We start from the raw sequence: 13,143 nt of genomic DNA, 5'->3' as shown, positions 1-13,143 counted from the left end.
ACATAATGTGACTAGTAGGCTTGATGTGGCCTGTAAACGAGGAGTTTCAGACCAGTGTGTTAGGGTGTCACTAGGCCCTCAGGGGCTTTATGATATACAGTGCCTTGCGAAGGTATTCAGCCCCCTTGAACTTTGCGACCTTTTGCCACATTTCAGGCTTCAAACATAAAGATATAAAACTGTATTTTTTTGTGAAGAATCAACAACAAGTGGGACACAATCATGAAGTGGAACGACATTTATTGGATATTTCAAACTTTTTTAACAAATCAAAAACTGAAAAATTGGGCGTGCAAAATTATTCAGCCCCTTTACTTTCAGTGCAGCAAACTCTCTCCAGAAGTTCAGTGAGGATCTCTGAATGATCCAATGTTGACCTAAATGACTAATGATGATAAATACAATCCACCTGTGTGTAATCAAGTCTCCGTATAAATGCACCTGCACTGTGATAGTCTCAGAGGTCCGTTAAAAGCGCAGAGAGCATCATGAAGAACAAGGAACACACCAGGCAGGTCCGAGATACTGTTGTGAAGAAGTTCAAAGCTGGATTTGGATACAAAAAGATTTCCCAAGCTTTCAACATCCCAAGGAGCACTGTGCAAGCGATAATATTGAAATGGAAGGAGTATCAGACCACTGCAAATCTACCAAGACCTGGCCGTCCCTCTAAACATTCAGCTCATACAAGGAGAAGACTGATCAGAGAGATGCAGCCAAGAGGCCCATGATCACTCTGGATGAACTGCAGAGATCTACAGCTGAGGTGGGAGACTCTGTCCATAGGACAACAATCAGTCGTATATTGCACAAATCTGGCCTTTATGGAAGAGTGGCAAGAAGAAAGCCATTTCTTAAAGATATCCATAAAAAGTGTCATTTAAAGTTTGCCACAAGCCACCTGGGAGACACACCAAACATGTGGAAGAAGGTGCTCTGGTCAGATGAAACCAAAATTGAACTTTTTGGCAACAATGCAAAACGTTATGTTTGGCGTAAAAGCAACACAGCTCATCACCCTGGTCACATCATCCCCACTGTCAAACATGGTGGTGGCAGCATCATGGTTTGGGCCTGCTTTTCTTCAGCAGGGACAGGGAAGATGGTTAAAATTGATGGGAAGATGGATGGAGCCAAATACAGGACCATTCTGGAAGAAAACCTGATGGAGTCTGCAAAAGACCTGAGACTGGGACGGAGATTTGTCTTCCAACAAGACAATGATCCAAAACATAAAGCAAAATCTACAATGGAATGGTTCAAAAATAAACATATCCAGGTGTTAGAAAGTCCAGACCTGAATCCAATCGAGAATCTGTGGGAAGAACTGAAAACTGCTGTTCACAAATGCTTTCCATCCAACCTCACTGAGCTCGAGCTGTTTTGCAAGGAGGAATGGGAAAAAATTTCAGTCTCTCGATGTGCAAAACTGATAGAGACATACCCCAAGCGACTTACAGCTGTAATCGCAGCAAAAGGTGGCGCTACAAAGTATTAACTTAAGGGGGCTGAATCATTTTGCACACCCAATTTTTCAGTTTTTGATTTGTTAAAAAAGTTTGAAATATCCAGTAAATGTCATTCCACTTCATGATTGTGTCCCACTTGTTGTTGATTCTTCACAAAAAATACAGTTTTATATCTTTATGTTTGAAGCCTGAAATGTGGCAAAAGGTCGCAAAGTTCAAGGTTGGCCGAATACTTTCGCAAGGCACTGTATGTAATGCGTGGTCATAATGAGTTTAATTTTCAAGATAACATATTCACTTAGACACTCACTTGGTGAAGGCTACAGTACTGAAAACCATTCAATACAACAATCATGTCTCTTTCGCTAACAAATAAAGTCCTGAGAGTTAATTACAATTCACTCGAAATACAAGGCACTCAACGTATTCAAAAAGGTAAAAACATTTTTTATTCTGTGAACGGCATATTTTGGGAAATTAATTGAATTCCATCTGGTTATTGGGACAGACATGAATGCCATTTTGGACATGCGGACGAAAAAAATAAAAACAACTACAATCCACATGTAACAAAGGCTCTCCATCATATACTCTCTGATTACAACCTCATCAATGCCTGGTGAGCCCATAATCCTGATGCAACAGAGTACACTGTCTATTCACAGGCATAACTCAAACTCACTAATCAATGTCATGCTATTATCTACATATATTTTCTTTAATCTAGAAAATTGAAATCCGACATACGAGCTTGTGTGATCACAACACCTACTTCTGCCTATGACAGATTTCAGAATCTCCTAATTGTAACTAGGCCTTCAAAGAAAGGCATAAGGCCTTATGACATACTATATATATGAGAATCAAAGGGAGAAAGAAGTTAAAGTAAGCAAATAGACAGTAACGTCTAGGCCTATCTACAGAAAGTACACGTGTAAGATGCAGAGCATGCAGAGGGTTCCATATCTATGGGAGGCCCAACCTATGACCACATCCTGTTCAGCTCACAGTACATTCTGGTAGGGAGACTGCGGGCCTTCTGGGCGTCCAAATGCGATCTTGTCATACAGAGTCTGCGGCTACATGTGACAGATAATCAAGAAGAAACTGTTTCAGCATCAAGAAGGGTAGTGACTATTCTCAAAGTAGACTACATAGTCTTTCATTCAATCACAGACATTTTACCATTATGACCATTTATATATTACCTTGTTCAATCTTGGGATAACCAGATCATTGACAGTTTCATAGGTGGATATTGGGTTTACATGACTGTTTGATCTTGTCTGGAATCAAAATACAGCCCATTACAATACAGTACATACAGCTTTAACACATTCAGATACATAATAAGGCATTGTATACTTACATCTCTACTTCTTGTGTTGAACATAACATCAGCATATATTGTGTCAGGTAGATCTGCTGTGTTTCATAAGAACAAAATGTCAACCAATCAGACACATTTTATACAGGATATCAACAAACATACCCAGGAATTAATGAGGGGTCTCACTCTTTTTCTAGCAAATCCCCCCCAAAAATCTTATCAGCTGAAGAATAATTCTAGAACCACCTGAAATGTCACTTTAAGTGTAGCTGAGGGCCCTAAGCTGTACATACCTGTGTTACTTCGTCCCCTGCAATACCACACCGCCACAGCTACAGTGAGGATCAGCACCACAGTGCCTCCTACTGATATTCCGATGTAGATGGTGTACCATGTCAGTCCTGTCACATATTGCACAACACACATGATTAGACGATACAATATGATAAAGACGAAATGGCTCTATATCATATACATCCAATGTAATCACATGCATTACATATTATATTTGACAACATAAGCGTATAAGCACACTGAAAAGTGTATGGAAGGGAAGAGATTATTATGATATCGAGGTACCTGGGGTGGTTGTGTCATTTCTACACTTCACTGTTGCAAAGGCAGTTGCCCAACTGACTAGGTTGGAGGCGTTGCAATTTACACTGATGTCTCTCTCTGCTGGTGAGAGAGAGAAGTGAATCTGCTGGCCATCCCCGTAGATCTCATTGTCTCTCGCCCAGGTGTAGGTAAGGTTGGGGTAGCAGGACACGTTACACACCAGCCGTACCATACAGGAGTGGTTGGCCAATAGCTTGATGTCTGTCTGGATCGCCACCTTGGATATAGGCTCTGACCAACCAGGAGAGAGATAGAGACTCATAATGAGTGTACTAAATGAACCCTACCATAGCCATACCACCAGGAGATAGACGACAGGATAAAACTTTAAAATGTGATGGATTTTAACAAAGCACAGTGAGTAAGGTCAGTATAAAACCACAAAACCTGTGTTATAGTTTAAAGATCATAAATAAGAATTATATCAAAATTGGATGCAATAATGGTATTAAAATCCTACCGTGGACCTTCAGAGTGATGGTCTTACTGCCAATCTGACCTTTGTCCTCTTCACCTGTAAGTAGAAAATCGCCTGAGTCTTGCAGTGTCAGTTCTCTGACTGTTAAACTGTAGTTTTCGGCGTCCATCTTTAGTCTCCCCTTAAACCGGGATCCAGGTGAATATACAACTTCTGAATTGAATTCTGCAATATCCTTTCCCATAAACTTCCACACCAAGGATTTGAAATGTCCCGTCTCTAAGCCTGCCAGCAGCTCCACGGAGTCCCCCACTCTCTTGTTGATGATCAGAGGAACACCCACAACTGAAACACACAAATACACACCTTATTCTGACATCAATCAATGGTTGCACACTATATTACAATGATCTTATTACTGTGAAGTTATTCATGTAGTACAATGTAGCAAGTGTTGTAATTACTCATTGTTACACTCTAATACTTGTTACAGTGTGCCTACATGAATAATTACACAAAAATATACTGCAATGCAACGTCCTACCGAATCAATAATAGATAATAATGGATTAGATTTATATAGGCCATTTCCAGGTTTCATTTATACTGTACATGATACCTTACATATTATCACTTTATATATTTACGTATCTGAGTGCTTGGGTCCTCCTCCCCCAAATTCAGTAGAACAGGATGAAATTACAGGAAAAGAGAAGTGGGGGTGGATCTGATAACCCCCCCTCAGCACACAAGTACAACTCCCACTATGTTAGATGTTTAATAATTCACCTGAAATGTGTCATATACAACGCATGTCAGTCTGAAGTTATGAATTATAAACCCTTACACTAAAAAACATCTGTCATGAATTAAGACAAAATAAAGTTACAACTCAATGAGGTGGGATATTTAGGGCATAACTGCAGTTATCCTAGTCTGGCAATGTCTCATATTATGTAATAGAAACAATCATTTGATACAGTCCCATATCACTTTAATTTTAATGAATGGCAGCCATTAGGCACAGGGTCTTAAGATCTGTTGCGATCTAGAAGAACTTGTTAGGTTCTTAGACACGGGAGAAGCTTAAACAAGTTGAAATCTTCCCAAAGGGTCAACACAGCTGTAGTCAGACAAAGACATGTTCCCACCATCACAAGTACATATACTCCATCACAAGTATATATACTCCACAAATATATATATATAATCCTCCTTCTCTCCAATCCTTACATCTTATGGTTCGGCAGGAAGAGGGTAATAGGATAATAAACCATTATTTCTCCCTTCAGGGGGTTTGACCTGACCTCCTGACCTCAACCCCTCCTTCGCCTAATGCACAGATGTCCACCCCCTTCCCCTATAGCAATCCTGTGACCTCCTCCTGTCCACCCAACACATTCCAAAGCCATCTGTCCTTCTACAGAGACCCATTACCTTCTGACATAAAACCCAGTCTCTTTCACTCCTCTTTACACTATGCGTGTCTTTCGTATCTCAATTTTCAAAGTTAACCCCGAAACCAACACAATGCAACAGCTACTGACCAAACCACACCATTGGCACTCATTCAAAACTGCAGAATCACTTGTCAGGAAAATAACCTCACACTCAATGTCAACAAAACTAAGGAGATGATTGTGGACTTCAGGAAACAGCAGAGGGAGCACCCCCCCCCCTATCCACATCGATGGCACAGTAGTGGAGAGGGTAGTAAGTTTTAAGTTCCTCGGCGTACACATCACAGACAAACTGAATTGGTCCACCCACACAGACAGCATTGTAAAGAAGGCACAGCAGTGCCTCTTCAACCTCAGGAGGCTGAAGAAATTTGGCTTGTCACCAAAAGCACTCACAAACTTCTACAGATGCACAATCGAGAGCATCTTGTCGGGCTGTATCACCGCCTGGTATCGCAACTGCTCCGCCCACAACCGTAAGGCTCTCCAGAGGGTAGTGAGGTCTGCACAACACATCACCGGGGGCAAACTACCTGCCCTCCAGGACACCTACACCACCCGATGTCACAGGAAGGCCATAAAGATTATCAAGGACAACAACCACCCGAGCCACTGCCTGTTCACCCCGCTATCATCCAGAAGGCGAGGTCAGTACAGGTGCATCAAAGCAGGGATCGAGAGACTGAAAAACTGCTTCTATCTCAAGGCCATCAGACTGTTAAACAGCCACCACTAACATTGAGTGGCTGCTGCCAACACACTGACTCAACTCCAGCCACTTTAATAATGGGAAATGATGGAAACTGATGTCAAATATATCACTAGCCACTTTAAACAATGCTACTTAATATAATGTTTGCATACCCTACATTACTCATCTCATATGTATATGTATATACTGTACTCTATATCATCTACTGCATCTTTATGTAATACATGTGTCACTAGCCACTTTAAACTATGTCACTTTGTTTACATACCCTACATTACTCATCTCATAAGTATATACTGTACTCGATACAATCGACTGCATCTTGCCTATGCCGTTCTGTACCATCACTCATTCATATTCTTTATGTACATATTCTTTATCCCTTTACACTTGTGTGTATAAGGTACTAGTTTTGGAATTGTTAGGTTAGATTACTCATTGGTTATTACTGCATTGTCGGAACTAGAAGCACACGCATTTCGCTACTCTCGCATTAACATCTGCTGACCATGTGTGTGTGACAAATAAATTTGATTTGATTTGACCGTGATATGTTCCTGAATATAGGTATTATGTAGGTGTTATCAAACAGTAATAAAGCAAAATATTCTAAATACCCAACTAATCACTGATGGCAAGGCTTTCTACAGTTAATACACACTGTTGCAATGACCAACAAGTTAGCTAGAGAAAGCTAACGGTTTTACTAACTTCATAATTCAAGAAAGCACATGCAATAGATATACAAAGATTGAACAGGATAAATATATTTTTTTTACAGAACTTACCATAGTGTAAGTTGGAGAGTAGGAGAAGCAGTATTCCCTGTTTGGAGAAGCAGGAGAAGGGACCACCAGACATCTCTTTAAGGCTTGACTGTTTCCTCTGGCTGTATGTACTTATCTATCACTGTCACTGGTAGCTAGCGGTTGACTAACCGATACACACAGAGAAGGAATTGTAGTGTAGAGAAAGAGCAGAGACGTCCTTTTGATGAAGGCTGCTGTTCTATAAAATTATGATTGTATGTTAGCTGAAAAGGAAGTCACATTCTATAGTTGCTCTCTGAAAATAACCCTTGACTCAGCTTGAGAGTTAGACGATGAGACGTGGGTGTGTTTGGGGTCTGTCACTGTGTTGATCAGTCTGATGGTGCTGGTTTGGAGCATGTGTTTCCTAGCTGCTGCTAGTTGTGTGGTTAATGGTCGTGGTCTTGGTGTTTCACAGATACCGGTAACTTGTTACTTTATGAGCAAACCACTCAAAGTTGCAGAGAAAGATAGGGGGCTCAGGGGAGGAGAGAGAGAGTGAGACAGAGACAGAGAGAGAAAGAGAGAAAATGATAGAGAAATACATACAGAGAGAGAGAGAGAGAGAGAGAGAGAGAGAGAGAACAAAAGATAACAAAAGAGGGGGGGGGGTTAGAGAGAGTGAGTGAGGGAGAGCAAAAATATCAAAGCAGTTTGTGTGCATTTTCATCTATGCTTTGTATGCCTGCAGACGTGTTTGCATGACTTCTTCTGCATGCTCATATGTCCAGTGACAATGACCTGGCTGCCGGTTGTCTGTCTAATCACATACACATAAACACATAAACACAGGAACCCCCTAACTGGAACAGTGACCTTCCAGACCATGCAGGGACACTGGACATAGCAGTAAGAGTCATACACCACTAATGTCATCATTCGTCGGGACCAGTCTGTAGGATGAGGAGGCAATATGGGAGAACAGGTAGTCATTCATACGTAGGTTACTAGCTCCTCAGAAGTCCTGCAGAGTAAATTACATCATAAAACTGAGAAGAATTGTTCTCTTCAGACACAATCTTCCCCAAAAAGTAATTCTGAAAATCTCAATGGGTCTTCAGCTGATGGGGTACGGCATTTGAACTTTGCTCATGGGGCATTTATGTTATATTCTTCAAGATTCAATGGGTAGATGAAATTAAGTCCAAAAATCGATGTAGAAATAGCAGATTGCCCCTTTAACTCACACATTGTGGAGCATAAGATCTCTACTAGGCTGAAAGGAGTTTTGACCAAATTAGGTTTTATGGAAAAGTTGATGACGATGACAATATCCATTTACTGTAAGAAAGCACTCATTCCATCTGGTGGATAAAAAAAATGCTTATTAAAAAAGCACAGATCAAAGATAATGTAAAAGTACAGGCCATTAGAAGAAAACATGAATAATTATTCTAATATTTAGGAAATTCATATACAAATATGTTAGTCTATCATCTGAATTACAGATATAATAAATCAAAGACAGTAGGTTTTAATAAAGTTACACATAAAAAACATTACAATGCAATACACAATACATGTAAGGGGTGCGTACTGGTGGCAGAGAAGTCAGGCGCAGGAGAGCAAAAACTGTGTTTACAACGGCGCAATTTAAAAATTAAACCACCGGAAACAGAACAATATATCAATGGGTACAAAACCCGTTGTCACGCCCTGGTCGAAGTTTATTGTGTTTGTCTTTATTTATTTGGTCAGGCCAGGGTGTGACATGGGTTTATTGTGGTGTGTTTTGTCTTGGGGTTTTGTTAGGTATTGGGTGTGTGGCTTAGTGGGGGTATCTAGCATAGTCTATGGCTGTCTGGAGTGGTTCTCAATCAGAGGCAGGTGTTTATCGTTGTCTCTGATTGGGAACTATATTTAGGCAGCCATATTCTTTGAGTATTTCGTGGGTGATTGTTCCTGTCTCTGTGTTTGTTGTCACCAGATAGGCTGTATAGGTTCACGGTCCGTTTGTTGTTTTGTATTGTTCATTTTTCATCGTCATTAAACATGTCTCGAAAATACCACGCTGCATTTTGGTCCTCTTCTCCTTCACCAGACGAGAAACGTTGCATACCAGAATAACATGCACAAGCACTTACAATAAACAATTCCGGACAAGGACATGGGGGGGAACAGATGGTTAAATACACAACATGTAATGATGAGATTGAAACCAGGTGTGTTGGAAGACAATATGGAAAATGAAAGTGAAAAGTGGATGGAAAAATGGAAAATGAAAAGTGGATCGATGATGGCTAGAAGCTGGCGGCGCCGACCGCCGAACGTCGCCCAAACTAGGAGAGGAACCAACTTCGGCGGAATTCGTGACAATACAAAGCAGATAAAATTACTGAAGCTGCAGATAAGATCCATCATCATTACAACTTATAATAAAAAAATCTGTTACAGTGAAACACAAACCATGCTTAAGTATAATATACAGTGGGGCGAAAAAAGTATTTAGTCAGCCACCAATTGTGCAAGTTCTCCCACTTAAAAAGATGAGAGAGGCCTGTAATTGTCATCATAGGTACACTTCAACTATGACAGACAAAATGAGAAAAGAAATCCAGAAAATCACATTGTAGGATTTTTTATGAATTTATTTGCAAATTATGGTGGAAAATAAGTATTTGGTCACCTACAAACAAGCAAGATTTCTGGCTCTCACAAACCTGTAACTTCTTCTTTAAGAGGCTCCTCTGTCCTCCACTCGTTACCTGTATTAATGACACCTGTTTGAACTTGTTATCAGTATAAAAGACACCTGTACACAACCTCAAACAGTCACACCCCAAACTCCACTATGGCCAAGACCAAAGAGCTGTCAAAGCTGTCACATCATTACATGTCAAATGCATTAATCAATTTTAAAAAATGATTTACCTCTAAACACATCTAAGTTGTTTGTTGGAGAGTTTGAGACACTGTGTGACAAAACAAGGTAAACATCTGGGGTTTGTTATCGACCCCTTCTGTTCAGGCCTGAAACTACACCACATTCTTGTGGATCACAATATAGAAACTAATATGGTGATTGGTCCATAGCAACAACATAACCCCTTCCTCTCTCTATGTCATCATATTAGTTCAAACATGGACCACTTCTGTATGGGTTCAATAGAATCAATAGAAGTCAAATCTGGATGTGGTTTACAGAAGACTGACAGCAATATTTTCCAAGCAATACAATGATGTTGGGAATCAGGACTTTTGTTTGACGTATGAGATTTAATACAACATTTAAAATCCAAAATCCAACATACCCTATGTTGTCTTACGTCAGTTGGCGTCACTGCTATGCAATCACCGTCGTGTGAAATCATAGCGCTGTCTGACGTAAGACAATAAACACCCTCTTCGTTCAAGTTCCATAGTGGAATACTAATCTGGCTCCTATAACTACTGTAAAAATACAAACATAGAGACATAGAAGTGAAAATTATGTAAAATGTATATAAAAATAAGCCTTAATTGAATTAAAAACAAACAATAAATGTGCCAATTTAGCTGTTAAAGTGGTATTAGCAGGCCGGCCAACCAAGTATAAACCCAGTAAAACACAGCAGCCTGGGCAGCACAGAGATGGAGACAATGAAACCTGGAGGGACTATTGTAACACACACACACACACACACAGCTCTTCTCACCTCTCACTGTCGCCCAGCTCCATGGTGATTCTCCTTCACTATATTTACACTTGTAGGAGCCTTCATCTGACTTGGATACTACAAGGATGGTCATCTCTCCATTGGTCTCATTCCTGATGAGTACTCCATCTTTGTAGAAATCAGCTGTGCAGTTCGGTTTTGTTTCCTGATATCTATTTGTACAGCGCAGAGTCACAGAGTTTCCCTTAGTCATGGGATAGGCAGGGCTCTACAGGATCAGAGGGCCAACTGTGTAACATAATACATCATTCTGTAAATCTGAAGTAATCGTTCACAATATATGAACATTTTATTAGCTTGTATTTCTGAGATGCAAACATTCAGTTACAGAATTAAACATCATTATCATACATTGAAATATAAAAAATGTTAGTGAGTGTTCTAAAATAGACTTATACCCTGACTACACCGCTCGTGTGCACGAGCGTTGCAAAAGAAATTTAGAAATCTATATTCTTCAATTAATTAAACCCACACTGCAATTAGCATCTGCGTTGCCAAGGGCTAAAATAGAAGTCAGTTTTATGTGTGATGCAGATCACGCTGCCAGTCCTGCCTCTTCCATCTCCTCATTGGTTTAGAGAAGCAGATACCCACATGCCATCTCCTCATTGGTTATACCCACGTGTGTGATTGAAAGATGAACTGTGTTGTCGGTCGTCGTGGTAATACTATGAAAGTGTAGATGCCAATCACCATATAAGTTTTAAGAAGAAAAAGCCTGGAAGGAGGAGAGATGACTAGAAATGATTCGGTTGACCATTTTATGTGTGGATTAATTATTGGAGTAGAGCACCTTGTTCATTTCAGGTCAAATAATAACGCAATGTTTATATCCCAGGACAAATTATCTAGCAACAGCAAGCTAGCTAAATAGGACAAATTAGCTAGCAAGTGCAAGCTATATAGCTAAATTGCCATAAATGTTTAATGCTTTTCAACCTGTCCCAAAATTCATGTAATTGGTTCAGAGTTTGTTTTGATATATTAACCTGCGTGTCATGATCGCATTTGGTGTGGGGGGACAAAATAAATGTATGCACGATGGGGCACGTGCGCACGTTCTGGTGTGAACAGCCGGTGTCTTCCACCATGGCCTGGTCATCGCTCAGTTCTGCAGAACATCCACAAATATGATATGATTGGTTACAGTAAGCTAAAATAATCTATTTTCTTTCAACATGAAATGACATTACTGTAACATTGGCCAACAATCACTGAGTAACATAGGCCAACTGATATGTCAGACTGCAGTATACTACAGTATACATACATAAAGAGCATAGTGTAGATGTTAGGTAACTTACCGGTTCTCATTGCTGAATGTACGGATGATAGATGCAACTAGGTAGCAGCTCAGATTGGGCTGAGGTCTCCGCCCAGCCTCCCTCATACTCAATCCATGGTTGAGGACATGGTCAACCAATGTGGCCCTGATCTCATCTGAGACAACTGTCCTTCCTCGTCCTTGTCCACCTCTTCCTTCTCTTACTCTCACTCCTTCACCTCTAGCTCTTGCTTCACCATTGACTTCCATTTCCCTCCAAAACAGGAGAGCTCATCTGTGGCTTTTTATAGTGCTAAAGCTCTGATTTCTAAGTGAGCAATTCAGCAACTAGTGTTTACACCTGTGAGGAGTGGGTGTTGCCAATTGGTGTATAGAGCTTGGCATTGTGATCGGCATTGCTTTTCAAAGGGTCTAAAGAGATTTTAATTTTGAATATTGTGCCTAATGTAGAGAACTGTGTGTAGTGTTTTGCAAAAAGTGTGATATAGAATTGAAAACTGAGTGTAAAGCAGGAATTGTGCTTGCAATTTTGCAAACTTGGTTTAGGGAGTTTCAGGTTTTGGTGATGGCATTCCAATTTTAGTGTGTAAACAATTGGGAAAAACTGTAAATATGATTAAATGCAGTTTCAATGCAGTTAGTTACCTCTTGACCAGAAAAACTGAGGTTCACTGTAGAGTGTGTCATAGACTGGGTCTCCTCTCCCATCTCTACACACATCTGGGTCTCCTCTCCCATCTCTACACACATATCCTCCTGTGTGACGAGAACCAACAGGGATCAGAGTGTAGGAGTCTTCAGTATTCCCATTACCAGATAGAGGCTGTACAGAATAGGGCCTATCTGACAGGGAGGGTAACCCAGCTGTGTAGGCAACAGTTTGGTACCAGAAGAACCTCCAGCCTGTAGATGACTCTTTAACCCCACAGCTCAGAGTAACTGAGTCTCCAGGGTTCAGCCACTGAGGAGAGACACTCAGGACAGTTTGGGGTTTATCTGTTATGAAGGAGATGAGTCTATTAACGTGTTCAGTCTTTAATTAAATCATTTTAGTTTAACATTTCTGCCCATTTTGTTATGATGGTATTGTAACTTATCCCAAAATCAAACTATAGTTTTGTTCCATCATTGTTCTCACTGTCTGCTATGACCTCAAGCCTTTTGTATTTTTCTTACAATTCTGTCTCTTTCTATTGGAATCCCATAAAAACAGACTTACCTAACATGGTTAATTGTATAGCATTACTTGTCTGGGAGTGTTTTAAGCCATTTGTTTTCTGAAGACCTTCACAGGTATATAAACCATTCATTGCAAGACTGATTCTGTACTCAGGCTCTGTTTTGGAGTAGACTGACTTCCCGCTGTTATAAAAATAATACTCA

The 13,143-nt window shown here is 40.3% G+C and overlaps 1 protein-coding gene across 1 annotated transcript; it reads right to left on the bottom strand.

Moving 5' to 3' along the window:
* Nucleotides 1-1,893: 1,893 nt before the first annotated feature.
* On the bottom strand, nucleotides 1,894-7,161 carry LOC135516193 (SLAM family member 8-like). Its single transcript, XM_064940298.1, has 7 exons — nucleotides 6,796-7,161; nucleotides 3,878-4,180; nucleotides 3,379-3,648; nucleotides 3,093-3,200; nucleotides 2,839-2,894; nucleotides 2,678-2,755; nucleotides 1,894-2,548 (listed from the first exon to the last, which is right to left on the bottom strand). The coding sequence occupies exons 1-7, from the start codon at nucleotides 6,866-6,868 to the stop codon at nucleotides 2,474-2,476; spliced, it is 963 nt and encodes a 320-aa protein (XP_064796370.1). The 5' UTR covers nucleotides 6,869-7,161; the 3' UTR covers nucleotides 1,894-2,473.
* Between the last annotated feature and the right edge of the window lie 5,982 nt (nucleotides 7,162-13,143).

This window comes from Oncorhynchus masou, chromosome 27 (assembly GCF_036934945.1).
Source record: "Oncorhynchus masou masou isolate Uvic2021 chromosome 27, UVic_Omas_1.1, whole genome shotgun sequence".
NCBI lineage: Eukaryota > Metazoa > Chordata > Actinopteri > Salmoniformes > Salmonidae > Oncorhynchus > Oncorhynchus masou.
This window is presented reverse-complemented; position numbering and strand designations above follow the sequence as displayed.

Excerpts from the sequence above, each read along its gene's own strand:
- LOC135516193 (XM_064940298.1), bottom strand. The coding sequence starts at position 6,868 with ATGTCTGGTGGTCCCTTCTCCTGCTTCTCCAAACAGGGAATACTGCTT. Across the intron at positions 3,649-3,877 it reads CATCACTCTGAAGGTCCACG|AGCCTATATCCAAGGTGGCG; the intron begins GTAGGATTTTAA and ends CTGGTTGGTCAG. Across the intron at positions 3,201-3,378 it reads AAATGACACAACCACCCCAG|GACTGACATGGTACACCATC; the intron begins GTACCTCGATAT and ends AATATGTGACAG.